At 24.6% G+C, this 16759-nt stretch overlaps 3 protein-coding genes across 3 annotated transcripts; 1 reads left to right on the top strand and 2 right to left on the bottom strand.

The window, feature by feature from the left end:
* Positions 1-1416: 1416 nt before the first annotated feature.
* PGAL8A_00494600 (MSP3-like protein) lies at positions 1417-7491 on the bottom strand (the record flags this gene model as incomplete). The annotated part of the gene is made up of 1 exon (XM_028673747.1): positions 1417-7491. One exon carries the CDS (start codon positions 7489-7491, stop codon positions 1417-1419), a length of 6075 nt encoding a protein of 2024 aa, XP_028530169.1.
* Positions 7492-10417: 2926 nt separating this feature from the next.
* PGAL8A_00494500 (U2 snRNA/tRNA pseudouridine synthase, putative) lies at positions 10418-13429 on the top strand (the record flags this gene model as incomplete). The annotated part of the gene is made up of 1 exon (XM_028673746.1): positions 10418-13429. The coding sequence occupies one exon, from the start codon at positions 10418-10420 to the stop codon at positions 13427-13429; it is 3012 nt and encodes a 1003-aa protein (XP_028530168.1).
* A 478-nt stretch (positions 13430-13907) lies between these two features.
* Positions 13908-16535, bottom strand: PGAL8A_00494400 (methionine--tRNA ligase, putative; the record flags this gene model as incomplete). Its single annotated transcript, XM_028673745.1, has 1 exon — positions 13908-16535. One exon carries the CDS (start codon positions 16533-16535, stop codon positions 13908-13910), a length of 2628 nt encoding a protein of 875 aa, XP_028530167.1.
* Between the last annotated feature and the right edge of the window lie 224 nt (positions 16536-16759).

The following is a 16759-nucleotide window of genomic DNA, read 5'->3' as shown; positions in this document are numbered from 1 at the left end:
GCAATTCATAGTTCAACGTTTCTTTTTTTTTTTTTTTTGCAATTCCTTATTATGAAAAAAATGAAAAAGAAAAATAAATATATATTTTGTATATTTTGTTCATACTAAAAAGAAACACTTACCTTACTAACATAGTCTATTACTAATCAAGATTTTTCAAATATATATTTTTAAACATTTTAATTTCAAAATTAAGAAAAGTAATTTTCCTTAGGAAATTTTAGATAATCTAAACATAAAGCAATAGTGACAAAACGTTTTCTTAAAAAAAAGATTTTTTTCTTTTTTTTTAAGATAATATAAAATTATAAGAAAAATGAAATAATGTATTCAAATTGCTTGTATATTAAGAAATATATGAATGTGTGCACATAAAAAATTATTGTAATATTTATTTCCCTTAAAAATATATTATTGTACTTCACTAGAATTCTTATGAAATAACATAAAAAAATAAAATTAAAAAGAAATTAATTTCGTTAAATAAAAATTGATAATTTAAAAAAAAAAAAAAAAAAGGTAATAAATTTGAATAACATTTAAGGTATTTCCTTTTAACTTTTTTCATATCTAAAAAATTTCTTTTGTAACATATATATTTCATGGATATATAGAAAACTAACATTTAATTCCTTTGTTAACTGTAACATTTTAATTCTATTATAAAAACAAAAAAAAAAAAAATCAAAAATTTTAAATTCTTTAAAGGTTAAAAAAAGAAAAAAATTTACATTTTGTCTTATCTTAGAAATATTTGGTCTAATACTTCATATAAATAACCATGTAATTCCCTAAATTAAAATATTGTGTAATTTTTTTTAATTATAAAATAATAATATTGTTCCATTTTATAAACATCTTATCAAACTTTCATTCATTAGATAATTTTATGTATTTTGCTATCATTGTTTCAATAATTGCTTTAGAGAATTTTTTACAAACTATTTTTTTTATTCATTATTTTAATAATAAAAAATTTATTTTCATTTTAAAAATTTTGATAAATACAATTAGAATTTTCTAATCTACAATAAAAAGAAGTATAAAAGTTTACAGTTAATTTGAAATAATGTTATTTGATTATCCTAGAATCTTTATATTTTTTTTTTTTTTTGTATATGACTTATATTTTTATTTTTTAATGAATTTTTTTCATCCTCTATATATATTTGAATTTTTGTTTTGATTATATCCACTATTTTTTATAATTTATTTATAGCAGTATAATTATATATAAAACAAAATGGGTAACCATTTATTTTTATATTTTTATTTTTTTGACTATCCTAATTATTTAAGGCTAATATGAAGTAATACATTGTTAATTAATTGAATATTTAATTTACACTATAAGGAGGAATATGAAAAAAGTATATTTATGATTATCATCAATAAAGATAATACGTATTTTTTTTTTTAAAGATTAAGAAAAATTTGAGCCATATCTTTGGCCAAATCTTTCAATGTATCAGCAACTCCACTATCATCAATTAAATTTATCATATTTTTTACTTTAGTTTCTGCTTCTTTTTTAACCTTATTATCATCTTTAAAGTCTTTAATTAATGATTTATGAGCACTACTATCATTTGATGGAGGCTTAATTTCCTTTTGTTTTTGTTGTTCAGAATGTTCCTGTGACTGATCTTGTTCTGTTTTTCTTGAAAACTCTTCTTGTTTTTTTTGTTTCTCAATTGCAGACTCTGTAATTTCTTGTTCTGCTAAGATATCTTCTGATGGTTGTTTCTCATCTTCCAGTAAATCTCCATTTTCCATTCGGCTATCTCTTGTTTCTCTATCATCACTCGGACTTTTTTCATCTTCACTTCTACTATCATTTTCTTCATCCTCATCTTCATCTTCATCTTCATCTTCATCTACATCTACATCTTCATCTGCATCTGCATCTTCTAATTCTTCGTAATCTGTATTGTCATCTAATTCCTCTTCTTCATTTATTTGTTCTTCGTCATCCTCATCTTCTTCATCTACTTCATTTTCTTCATCCTCTTCCTCTTCTTCTTCTTCTTCTTCACTTATATCTTCAAATTCACCGTTAGTTACTTCTACTGGCTCTAATACATCTTTTTTTGCTACCTCTGGTTGTATTTTTGGTGGTATTGTGTCTTTTGGTTCTCCTTTTGGTTCTTCTTTTGGTCCTGGTAATACTTCTGGTGGTCTTGGTGGATCTTTCGGTGTTTGTCGTTGATCTTTTTGATTTAAATCTTCAAGTTGCTTTATTATTGAAGCAATTTCTTCTTCTTCTTCTTCTGTTTCTTCTTCTTCTTTTTCTTCTTCCTCTTCTTCTTCTTCTTTAGTTAAATCTTCAAGTTGATCATCAGTTACTTCCAATGGTTCTAATACATTTTTTTTTGTTACCTCTGGTTGTGTTTTTGGTGGTATTGTGTCTTCTGGTTCTCCTTTTGGTCCTGGTAGTACTTCTGGTGGTGTTGGTGGATCTTTCGGTGTTTGTCGTTGATCTTTTTGATTTAAATCTTCAAGTTGCTTTATTGTTGAAGCAATTTCTTCTGTTTCTTCTGTTTCTTCTTCCTCTTCTTCTTCTTCTTTACTTAAATCTTCAAGTTGATCATCAGTTACTTCCAATGGTTCTAATACATTTTTTTTTGTTACCTCTGGTTGTGTTTTTGGTTCTCTTTCTACTGATTCCTTTGATGGTACTGCTTCTTGCGGTTGTGCTGATGGTGTTGGTGGATCTTTTTTACTTAAATCTTCAGGTTGTTTTATTATTATAGAATTTTCTTCTATTTCTTCTTCTTCTTCCTCTTCTTCATCAGTTAAATCATCAAGTTCACCATTGGTTACATCTACTGGTTCTAATACATTTTTTTTTGTTCCCTCTGGATGTGTTTTTGGATCTTTTTCTACTGATTCTTCTTGAGGTACTTTTTCTTGTGGTTGTGCTGATGGTGTTGGTGGATCTTCTTGACTTAAATTTTTAGGTTTTAATATTGTAGAACTTTCTTCTGTTTCTTCTTCTTCTTCCTCTTCTTCATCAGTTAAATCTTCAAGTTCACCATTGGTAACATCTACTGGTTCTAATACATTTTTTTTTGTTCCCTCTGGATGTGTTTTTGGATCTTTTTCTACTGATTCTTCTTGAGGTGCTTTTTCTTGTGGTGGTGGTGGTGTTGGTGATGGTGTTGGTGGATCTTCTTGACTTAAATTTTCAGATTTTATTATTGCAGAATTTTCTTTTGAATCTTCTCCATTTCTTTGAGATTGTTGGTGTTCTGGATTTAATACTTGATTTGGAGAATTTTCTTTTGTTCCTGTATCTTTTCCTTCTTCAGCTTCTCTTGAACTACCATCTTTACTTAAATGGTTTTCTTCTGATAACGCACCTGTTTCAGCTTTTGATTCTGGTTCCTGCAGTACTGTATTTGCTTCTACAAGTTGTGGACTACTTTCTTTAGTCTCTGCTCTTCGTTCATCTTCCGTTTTAGTAGCTTTTTCTTTAAGATCTTCTGCTTGAGAATCTGCTGTTTGAGGATGTAACGTTTGATTATCTGTTGCATGAGGTAGATTTTTTTGTTGTACTTCTACATGTGTTGTTTCTAATTCTCCCGTTTTATCTTTTTGCATATGTTCGTTTTGTGTTCCTTGAGAGTGTTCTGCCTGATTTGAATGTTCTAGTTCCTCGGATTGTTCTTTTACAAGGTTGGTTGCCTGCACGTCACTTTTTTGTTTTTCTCTTTCATCATCTGATTCTCCTTCAAGTACTTTTGTCACTTTTGTCTCAAGTGGTAATGTTATTGGTTGTGCATTTGTATCCCCTGTTTCATGTTTTCTTTCAGGATCTGTCTTTTTTAAAATTTCTTCTTCTCTTGGAAGGATTGTTTCTTGTGTAACATGATCTCCATCATTTATTCCTGTTAATTCTGATCGTTCTCTATTTTCCTGTTGTTGACGTTTTTTTTCTTCTTCTTCTCTATTTTGATCTCTTGTCTCTTCCCCATCTCTCTCAGATTCTTTCATTGTCTTTGCAGGTAATGTGCTTGATGAATGTTCATTTTCTTCTATAGCTTTTTTTCCTCCATAAGAAGGTTCTATTGCTTGAGGTAGATCTTTTTGCTGTACTTCTTCTACATGTTTTGTTTCTAATTCTCCCGTTTTATCTTTTTGCATATGTTCGTTTTGTGTTCCTTGAGAGTGTTCTGCCTGATTTGAATGTTCTAGTTCCTCGGATTGTTCTTTTACAAGGTTGGTTGCTTGCACGTCACTTTTTTGTTTTTCTCTTTCATCATCTGATTCTCCTTCAAGTACTTTTGTCACTTTTGTCTCAAGTGGTAATGTTGTTGGTTGCGAACTTGTATCCCCTGTTTCATGTTTTCTTTCAGGATCTGTCTTTTTTAAAATTTCTTCTTCTCTTGGAAGGATTGCTTCTTGTGTAACATGATCTCCGTCATTTATTCCTGTTAATTCTGATCGTTCTCTATTTTCCTGTTGTTGACGCTTTTTTTCTTCTTCTTCTTCTCTATTTTGATCTCTTGTCTCTTCCCCATCTCTCTCAGATTTTTTAATTGTCTTTGCAGGTAATGTACTTGATGAATGTTCATTTTCTTCCGTAGCTTTCGTTCTTACAGTAGAAGGTCCTATTCCTTCTCCTGATTTAGATGGATCTCCTAATACTGTTTGTTGTACTTGTTTCGTTTCTAGATTTTGTTGTGTTTCTGAATTTGGATGATTTTTTGAGCCATCTAATGTTCCTGAACCTTGTGTTGTTGTCTCTGTTGAAATTATAGATTTTGATGTATCAAGTGATCCAGATGAACTTGTTCCTGCTGCACTTTTTGATGCTAATGGATCTTCCTTTGGATCTTCTCCTATATTTACAATTGCATCTCTCAATTCTTCAACATGTGTATCTGAATGAGTAACTTTTCCTACATCACTTTCTGGTGGTGATTTACCTGCCGAACCTCCTTGATCTGTTTGAGAATTAGGTTTTAATGGCTGTGCATCTGGTGATGTTCTTGTATCATCTGTACCAGCTTCACCCATATGGGAATCCTTTTTTCCTTCCTCTCCTGTTACTAATTCTTTTGATTTAGGATCTCCATTTTCTGATATTTCCCCTTCTTTTCCCTTAACACCAATACTAGTTTCACTAGATTCTTTTTCTCTTTGGGGATGAAGTTCATCTGATTGCAACTGTTGCGATTGTGGCAGTGATTGTTGTTGTGTTTCTGAATTTGGTTCATTTTTTGTGCCATCTAATGTTCCTGAACCTTGTGTTGTTGTCTCTGTTGAAATTATAGATTTTGATGTATCAAGTGATCCAGATGAACTTGTTCCTGCTGCACTTTTTGATGCTAATGGATCTTCCTTTGGATCTTCTCCTATATTTACAATTGCATCTCTCAATTCTTCAACATGCGTATCTGAATGAGTAACTTTTCCTACATCACTTTCTGGTGGTGATTTACCTTCCGAACCTCCTTGATCTGTTTGAGAATTAGGTTTTAATGGTTGTGCATCTAGTGATGTTCTTGTATCATCTGTACCAGCTTCGCCCATATGGGAATCCTTTTTTCCTTCCTCTTCTGTTACTAATTCTTTTGATTTAGGATCTCCATTTTCTTCTATTTCCCCTTCTTTTCCCTTAACGCCAATGCTAGTTTCACTAGATTCTCTTTCTCTTGGGGGATGAAGTTCATCTGATTGCAACTGCTGTGATTGTGGCAGTGATTGTTGTTGCGGTTCTGACGTTGGTGATAATACTCGTGATGGTACCTGTGGTGATCCTGATTCTGATGATTCTTCTGATTCTTTTAGTGATGCTGATGATTCTGGTGATACTGGTGATATTGGTGATGCTGGTGATGTTGGTGATACTGGTGATGATGGTGATGCTGGAGATACTGGTGATACTGTTGATACTGGTGATACTGGTGGTTCTGATGGTGCTGGTGATTCTGGTAATGTTTGCGCTATTGGTACTAGTTGTTGATCTTCCATTTTATCCTGATCTAATGTATGTTGACCTGATGTTTCTTTATCTCCTTTCGTTATTGCAAGATCCGTTGTTTGGGATTCACTATCATTAGTACGTTTCATTGAATCATCAATACTTAAGTTATCTACTTGTACTTCATCACTTAATCTTTTTTCTGTTCGTGTTTCAGAAGATTGCTTATCTTCTTTTTTAACATCTGGTGAATTAGGCAATTGTTCTCTATTATCATTTGTTCCAGTAAGTAGATTTTTTTGCCTTTCTGTGTCTTCTGTTAATTCTCCCATATTGCCATCCGCACCTGAAGTAGATGTAGCTATTGTTGTAGTTCCTGAATCTAAGACAGTAGTCTGAATAATACTATCTCCCTTTTGATCTCCAACATCAGCATTTGGTATTTCTGCATGTGAGCTAGTATGTACTGATTCCCCACCTTTATCAAGACCTGATGTCTCCGGAGTTACAGCTGTTTTTTCTTTTCTTCCTGGTTCACTTTCATCACTTGATGGTTGTAAATCTTCAGAGAGTTCGCCTTTTTCTTCTAAGACTGTTTGAACTCCAGCTTCTTTTTGAGCATGACTTTCTGCTTCAGTTGGTCCTGTAGATTGTGGTTGTTCTGGAATTTTTACTTTTTCTTGAACTAATATTTGTGGTGAATCTTCAATTCGAGTTCCTTTATGATTTCCATCTAATTCTGTATCTCCAAGTTGACTTTCAACATCGGAAGGAGTTTTAGATTCTGCTGAAGGTTCTTTTTTTTCAGCTTGATGTTCTCTTACTTCTAACACTTCTCTTGATTCACTCTCTCTATTATCTGAACCACTTGCATCTTTATCTGTTAAGGAATTTAATTCTCCTTTTACATTTTTTCCTGAAGTTTCAGAGGTATGACCTGTCCTAGAGGTATCACCTTGCTCTCCTATGCTCCCAACTGGATCTTGAACTAATATTTGTGGCGAATCTTCAATTCCAGTTCCTTTATGATTTCCTTCTAATTCTGTATCTCTAAGTTGACTTTCAACATCGGAAGGAGTTTTAAATTCTTCTGAAGGTTCTTTTTTTTCATCTTGATGTTCTCTTACTTCTAACACTTCTCTTGATTCACTCTCTCTATTATCTACACCACTTGCATCTTTATCTGTTAAGGAATTTAATTCTCCTTTTACATTTTTTCCTGAAGTTTCAGAGGGATCAACTTTCCTAGAGGTATCATCTTGCTCTCCTATGCTCCCAACTGGATCTTGAACTAAAGGATCACTACCTTGAGTCTTGAGTTCTTCTTCTCCTTCTTCAATTCTACTAGGTTCATGTGAACTTTGCAGAGATGTATCTTCTACTAAACCAGGAGGTTGCTGTTTTAAAAAAACAGTATTACCTGTATTTCCATTTCTTAAATTAGTCTTTTGTGAATATGTTGCTTCATTAATTTCAAATTTATTTATTGAATGTTCACTGCTTTGAAAAATATATAAACTTAAAGATAATAAATAAAATGTAATATTCAATATCTTCTTCATTTTTAACTATTTTTCTGTTATTAAAAAATTAAAGAAGTTTTAACTATATATAAACAATAAAAAAATGGATTTTAGAATTGTTCTTATAAAATAATAAATTAATTTTTAAGGAATATTGGGAAAAATATGAAGTGAAATTCTATTATGAAATTTTGTGTACATAAAAAAAAAATTTATGAAAATATAAACACTTTTGATAACATATATAAATATTAAAATTAAATTATACAGAACAAAAAAAAAAGTAATAGGAAGTTGTTATATTGAATGTAAATAATTAATATTGCTAACTATATAAATTATCTTTTAATATATTAAAAATAATTAAATATCATATAGTTATTTAATTAATTTTATTTATAGGAAGTTACATTAAAATGCTCTTTTTAAAACAAAAAGAAGCATGCTCTTCGTTTTCTATAAAAACATTTTTGTTTAAAATTCTAAAAATTTGATTTTTTTTATTCTATTAATGTCCTAAAAAAAAGAGAAGAGATTAATGTGATTTTTATGACAATATTCAAATATCATAGCATCACTTCATAGTTTTCTCTTTTTTTTAATTCTTCAAAAAATTCCTATTTTATATATCTCAACACCCATAAGTTAAAATATATATTTTATCGATTTATTCTAAAACAAAGAGACAGTTTTCAGGTATATATTTTTGTTCATTTTTATTTTATAATAAAAAAAAATTAATCAGTTTGAAAAACAAAAATGTGTATAAATATAAGAGCTAATTATTTCAAAGAAAAAAGCCGTTGTATAAGAAAAAAAGATTTTTTTTTTTCTTTTTCTTAATATAAAATTCTATGAAAGTTAAATTTATATATTTAAAATCTTGTGTATTTTTAAAATATCTAGGGTGTGAAATATTCATAAAATTATTCGTAAAATAAGGAATTTCTTTTATTCTTTAAAAAGCTACCTTTTGTATTTTTCCTTCTTAACAACATTACTAACTTTTCATTCAATAAGCCACAAAGAAAAAAAAAAGAAAAGAAATTACTGGATTATTTTTATTGTATACAAATTAAAAGTTTTACGTAGAAAAAATTAAAATGGTGTGTAAAATTACCAGTAATTTTTTACAATCTTTACGAATTTTTATAAAACATTTTATATTTTTTATAAGTGAATATTAATATACTAATATAAATAAATTATAATTTTTCGTTATTTAAAGAAGGAAAAAAAAAAAAAAAAAAAAAAAAAAATTATTTCACGATCATAAAAAAAATTGAATTTTATGGAATCTTTCATTATATATAAAGCTCTTTTTTATTTTTTAATTTAATTTACATAAATCATTCTTTTAAACTTTTCCTTTTAATAAAAAATGCACTTTTTTATTTTTCCTCATTTATAATATATATATATATATATATTTATATTTATATATGTATGTATACTATTACAGTTATTGCATGAATAATTTTTTACACATAAAACTAGAATTAGTCTAGCTATGTAGTAATCATTTTTTACATTGAAGTTAATTTTTTATACATAATTTTATTGTATAGTGTGTATATTTTTTTTTTTTTTTTTTTTTTTATTTAATCATTTTATAAAAAAATTATAAATTCAGTAGTTCTATCTTTTTATTTTATATAAAAACTTTATAATAAAAAAATACAAGGAAATTTAATACATCCTGAAAATTAAAAAATTACATATACATACATGATATATAAATTATTATTTTGTAAATATTAGTTAATATATTATTAAGACTTTTTTTTTAATTTTTAAATATATCTAAAAAATGAAATTTATAAATGAATTAATACCTTCTTTTTTTTTTTAAAAAGAAAAAAAAAAAATTTTTTTTTTTAAAAATTAAGTAAAAATTCTTTTCTTATTTTTTTATCTTTCCCAAGAATATTAATATAAAAAATACCTTAAAAAAAAAAAAATATTATTTCGTTAAAATTAAAAATATTATATAAGTAAATTTATAAAAAGAAAATATTATTTAGTTATTTCTTCTTAATTTAAAATATTCATACAATAATTTTACTTTTTCTTGTATATATATATGTAAAATAAGAATTTTTAATATGTTAAGTTTTTTTTATTATTTCTACGAATTCTAGATAAATTTTATTTTCAAAAAACATTTTATTAGTATTATAGAAATAACTTAAAGTGTATTATTTATAACATATTTTTATTTTTACAAAGTAACAGTTCTATTTTTCCTATAATTTCCTTAGAAATTTTTTTTTTATATATGTATACTAAAACAAAAATGCTTATGATGAGATTCCAACTAAAGATAGTTATATATTTAAGAATTTAGAGAAATAATATGATTAATAGCATAAATTAACATCATTAAAAGATTCAAAAAAAATTTTATAAAAAAAAAAAAAAAATACTATATATTTTCATATCATTAATTATAAAAAAAAAATAATAATGATAGAATGAAAAAAACAAAAATGTTGTAATGTTTATCGACATTTATTTAAATAAATTTTTTTTTCCATAATAAAAGTGTATAAATTTTTAATAAACAATAATTGAATAAATAATATTTGTTCTAATTTTTTATATTTAACATAAGTTATAGAAAATATTCTCTTTTTTATATATAAAAAATTATGAATGTCATTCCAAATATCATATGCAATGATTTCAAAAAATTATTTTTACTTAAATACATATAAAAGAAAAAGAAATATTTATATACTTTTTAAATGTTTTGTAAAACTTTAAACATTATCAAAAGAAAACTTTTTTTTTTTTTTTTTAAGTGTTACTTTATTATGAAGCTTTCTTTTTTTTCTTAAAATTACAATTTTCTGAAGTATTTGTAAATTTAAAAATTTAACTTTTATATTTCTTAAGTTTTCTTTTCTTTAATATTTAGGATATAGATTTAAAAGAAAAATTATATTTTTTTATTTGTAATATAATGTATTCTATTAATAACTACGGTATTGACTATTTAATTAGAAAAAATATAAATCAAATTGAAGGAATAAATGGAAAAATAAAAACACTATATGAAGATTTCCATGTACATGAAATAACTAAAAATAATGAAATCCTTTACTTAAATGATCTTATAGATAAAAATAGAATTAATGAAATTATAGAGGAAAATGAAAAAAATGAAGAAAGGAATATATTACAAAATATTAGCAATACTGATTTAAACCTTCATTTAATTTCAAAGTATGTAAATGAATTCAATAAAAATATTTTCAGGCAATTTTTGCATATTTTATATGAAATGTATCAATTAAAAAATAAAAATGAGATAACTGATATATCCTTTAATTCAAAGGATATTACTATTCCTTATTGTTGTTTAACTAATGTAGATAGTATTATAAAAGATGGAAATTATGATGAAAATGAATTTTGCGATGAATTAATACAAAAAAAAAAATTAAGAAAAAACATTCATAGAGTTATAAGACAATTTTATCCATTTTTAATAACAGAAACTAAAAATGTTTCGAAAATTGAAACCTTTATATCACATGGAAATATATTAAATGACAGTTTTATAAAAAATAATTATAATTTAAATTTTGATTTAGATAATAATAATTTTGATAATATAACAAACGTTATTGAAATTTATCCTTCTTTAAAATGCCTTAAAATGATTTTACCAGATAGTATATTTAAAAAATTAGAAAAAAATTCTAAAAAATTTCGTTTTTATAGAAATGATGAACTGGAAAATATTATCAATAATAAATTTAGCGATACAAAGAAATGTAAGAATTATTCAAAAACATCTAAACAAAATTCTGAATTTCTAAATTATGGAAATAATAATGAAAAAGAAAATGAAATAGATAAAAAAACAAATAAAATTGAGAGTAATACTGTTTTGAAAAAAAAAAGAAAATTGATAACTAATAATTCGAATGATGAAAAATTACTAAATTTAAAAAATTATGACTCTTCAAATAAAATAAGTATAATGAAATTAAATCAAAACGAAGTATATCAGCAGAAGGAATCTAGTCTTTATGATAAAAATAAAAATTTTAATACAAATGATAGTGAAATTTTTATAAAGGATGAAGTTAATAATGAAATGAATAGTCTAGATGATAAGTTAAATGATCATATTAATGATAAAAAAAGAAATTTTCAAGAAAAAAATACATGTTTATTTAGTGAGGATATTTCTAGTGAATTGATCAACATAAAAACTACAGAAGATAATAGGTACTTAGAAGATTTAAATGAAATTAAACAAAAAAAGAAAGAATTAAAAAATGAAAGGAAATATTTGCATTTTAACTTATATAAAGAAAATAAGGATATTTGCGAAATATTAAATAAAATTAAAATAAGTTTAAAAAAAAAAAACTCTGATATATCTTATTGTGGAATTAAAGACAAAAGAGGTATAACAGTACAGAAGTTTTGTATTTCTAAAATAAAAAAAGAAGATATATATAAATTAATAATTAATAAAACCAAGTGGTGTAATAATGTTTACGTATCAAATTTGGAATATAAAAAAGAAAAATTATCTCTAGGAGATTTAAAAGGAAATTTTTTTAAAGTTTTAATTAGAGGTGTTGATAATGATATACAAGATAAATGTACAATTCTTTTTAATAACTTAAAAAAATATGGATTTATTAATTATTATGGTTCTCAGAGATTTGGTAGTAAAAAAATAAAAAATTATGATATTGGAATATGTATTTTAAAGAAAAATTATAAACAAGCCCTTTTTTTTATAATTGAAAACTCAGAACTAGATAATGAAAGCAAAATAATTTTGATCACATATTTAAATACAATTAGTGAAGATAATAAAATAAAAAAAGAAGAAGAAGTGAACCATAATGAAAAAGATTATGATAATGAGAAAAATGAAGTGGTTTACGAAAATATAAAACGCTATTCTAAAAACATAGAAATGTTTGACGAAAATGAAAAAAAAAATTTTAATAATAATAAAAATAAAAACTGTAAAAATAAAATGTTTAAGCATGAGAATAGTATCCCTGAAGAAGTAAAACGCATAATTAATTCTATTTCAAATAAGTCATATGTAGAAAAAATGATTTTAAATTCTCTGAAAAATAGTACTAATTTAAAAAATGCATTCATGAATATACCTAAAGATATTTTCTCTTTATTTATACATGCAACACAAAGCTTAATTTTTAACATTTTGACTAATATTAGAATGAAAAAATATGGATTTCGAATTACAATAGGTGATTTAGTTGAAGAAAAAGGAGAATCAGAAAACTTAAGTGGTAATGATTCAAATTTAGACAATTATTCGAAAAATAAGGATACATGTAAAAAAGTTACTGTGATAACAAAAGATAATATTTCATTGTATGATATTTATGATGTCGTTTTGCCTTTACCTGGAGATCAAAATATAACATTCCCTCTTAATTTAATTGATGAGTATAACGAAGTTTTACAACATTTTAATTTGTCATTAAATGATTTCAAATCAGAAAAAAATTTTTTTAATGCTGCTGGTTGCTTTAGAAAAATTGTTGTTAAACCATATAATGTCAAATTAGTTTACATACCAAATAGTGTTGACAATTTAGAACAAATCCCATTCATTAAAAGTGATTTATATAAGTTATTTAATGAAAAAAAAAAAGAAAATACACTAAGATTACAAAAAGAAGAGGAAGATTATGTCAATGAAAAATATAATAAAAATATAAATAATAATTATATTAAAAAAAGTAATGAACATGCTATTGATGAAAATAATACTTTAAGTATAGTAAAAGAAGAAAAGGAACAAAAAGAAATTGAAGAAAATATATTTTTTATCTCCAATAAATTATATCATGAGCATTTAATTAAAGAAATACCAGATTATCAAATAAAATCATCTATTTTTTTTACATGCTCTTTACCAAAGTCTTCTTATATAACAGTAGCACTTAAAGAAATTCTAAATATTTAAAATAATCATATGTAGCTGTTAAACTATTTTGGAATTTTTTAAACTATATATTTGTTTTACTCATGTTTACATACTTCAAATAATATTTTCATATATTTTTTTAAATTTCTTAGTTTTTAGAGATATGGCATATATCAATACAATTTAGTTTAAATATTAAAAAAATTGTTAATTATTAAGGTAATATAATATTTTTATTATATTAGTAAAAAATGACAATTATCATTTTATTTTACTTTATTTTTTTTTTTTTTTTATAATGCTAGATTTTTATTTATAAAATTGGCTTGTTCTTTTTTTTTTTTTCTAGTATTTTTCTATTTAATAAACTTTTTTGCTTTTTTTTTTTTTTTTTAGTATTCCTAAGAAAATTTACAAGAAATATAAATAGTTAAAAATTATTCACTTAAAAGTGAATTCATTTATTTAAAAAGTTATTTAATCACTTAATTAATTAAGGATTTATATTTTTAAAAAATTAAAAAAATTTTACAACTCCATTATTTTGGGTAGAATGATGCAAATATTTGTCATCTGAGAATGCAAATACTAATGGAATATTCTTTTCAAAAAAACAATTATTTTTAATGATAGAAAGATTTAAAGTATTTATTTCTTTTTTTGTTAAATTGTCTCTTTGTTTAACAAGAGTTTGATAATTTTTAGCTTGTATTAATGTACCAGTAGGAATATTTTCGTTTAATGAAAATGTAAAAATCTCTTTATTTACATGTGGAATAATAGCGTTGACCATATAATTATTTATTGCTATAGGTTTAATATTAAGTAATGCAATTGTTAATGTATTTATGAAATTCTTATTGTAAGGTAGATATAAGGCAGCAATATATTTTTCTTGATCAATTTCTAAATCACATATTGTTACATTATTTAATTCTTCTATTTTTATGATATTAGTTATTTTGCAAACTCTCATAATAACTTTTTGCATTTTTATCTTAGCTGATACCACTTCAAATTTTTTAAATAAAATATTATCATTATTTATGATAACTCCTTCTTTTAAATTGTTTAACCATGGAGACAAGTCAACAATTTTTTTTTTGGGGGAATTTAATTTTTTGAATATTTGAGAGGCAATTGATGGCACAAATATATCTAAATAATGTGCAATAAAATAAATAGATTCTAACATAATTCTAATAATATGCAATTTTTTATTATTCTCTTCTTGTTTGTATTTCCATGGAGCTAAATCAGTGAGGTATTTGTTTAAGTCTTTGCAAACATTAACAGTTTTTTCGCAGCATTTTTGCACACAGAAATTCTTCATATGATACTCTACTCTATTGATAAAATATAAAAGGTTAAATGGTAAATCAATATTATATTCTGGAAAAAAAGGAGGAATTTTAGAGTTATTAGATGATTGGCATAAAGATAAAGTCCTTTGAACCAAATTTCCTATTGTATCTGCTAAATCAGAATTGCACATATCAATTAAATTATCAACATCAAATCTCATATCACAACCTTGTTTTGATTCTTTAATAACATGAAAACGAAAAGCATCAGATCCATATGTTTCAATAATTTCAAAGGGGTCTATTACATTTCCAAACGATTTAGACATTTTTTTTCCATCCGCCGCTAAAACAAATCCATGTGAAAAAATACTTTTAGGTAATTCTAAATTAGAAGACATTAAAATAGATGGAAAAATTACCGAGTGAAACCATGTGATATCTTTACCAATTATATGAACATCAGCTGGCCAAAACATTTCTTTTTCTTTATCAATGAAACAATTTGAGTAGTAGTTTAATAAAGCATCCATCCATACATACATAACATGTTTTGGATCGTTAGGTACTGAAATTCCCCATGAAAAGTTAGTTCTACTGCATGATAAATCATTTAATGGTTCTTTTAATCTTTGCAATATTTCATTTCTTTTTTGCTCTGGTTGAATGAAATGTGGATTATTGTTTATATGTTTTATTAATTTTTCTTGATATTTAGACATTTTAAAAAAATATGATGGCTCTTTCATTTTTTCTAATTTAACATTATTTAACGGATCCATATAATTCATTAATTTTGCTTCATTTTCAGGTACATATGTTTCTTCCCTAATATTGTACCATCCTTCATACTCACCTAGGTATATATCCCCATTTTTTTCACAAATACTCCACACATTTTTAACTATGTCTTTATGAGTATTACTTGTTGTTCTAACATAATAGTCTAAAGATATATTTAAAATATTGTTTAGTTTTTGAAATTTTAAAACATTTCTGTCACATAATTCCTTAGGAGTTATATTATTTTTTTTTGCTTGATTAGCTATTTTAATTCCATGTTCATCAGAACCACTAGTAAAAAAAGTGCACCTTCCTATATTTCTATGATATCTTGCTATAACATCAGCTAAAACTACTTCATATGCGTGGCCTATATGAGGGTCTCCATTTACATAATTAATAGCAGTTGTTATATAAAATTTTTCTTCTTTTAAATATTTATTTACATCTAAGTGATGTAACTTAGAAACGAATAAACTGTAGATATTTTTAAACTTGTATAGCTCTTGAACATTCCTTATAATTTTTTGTATATCTTCTAATTTATTTATTTTTTCTATGTAGTTACTTATATTCACCCAACTTTCTTTGCATATATTAATATTAGAGTGTTTTAATGATATATAAACAAATATATCTGCTAGAGATATTTTACTATTGCCATCATTGCTACATATAAAACTTCTACTTTTATTTTCATTTAAATATGATTCTAATTCATCTAAGCTTTCAATGATTTTTTTTTTATTTAATAATTCTACATATTTTTCTAATAAATCACTCCATTCTATCCATGTTAAATATGAATGAATTTTTTCATCTAAACTTCTATTTTCATTATATAAACGATGAAAGAAAAAGCATATTGCTTTTGTTGAACTTATAAATTGATTATCATATAATAACAAAGGTTTCTTATTTATTAATAAGTTTTTTTCAATATCAAATGTTCTAGTATAAATAAAATCGTCACATAGTTCTACACGAAAATTATATATATGAGCAGCTAACATACATTTCACTGTTTCAGAAAAAAACTTATGGGGGTATAGTTTCATGGCTAATGAACTCATTGAAAATAAAGTTAAAAAAATTTGTGAATTCTCTAATAAGAAATATAAATGAAATAATAAAATAATAATAATAATAATAAATTTACTAATAGTCAATAAATATAAAATTAATTAGAAAAAAAAAAATAAAATAAAATGACATAAAATTTTAGCAAATAAATAACTTCTTTAAAATATCTAACATTTTCAAAAGATATATTGTAAATAAT

The sequence above is a fragment of the Plasmodium gallinaceum genome, assembly GCF_900005855.1.
Source record: "Plasmodium gallinaceum strain 8A genome assembly, contig: PGAL8A_v1_141, whole genome shotgun sequence".
Taxonomy (NCBI): domain Eukaryota; phylum Apicomplexa; class Aconoidasida; order Haemosporida; family Plasmodiidae; genus Plasmodium; species Plasmodium gallinaceum.
This window is presented reverse-complemented; position numbering and strand designations above follow the sequence as displayed.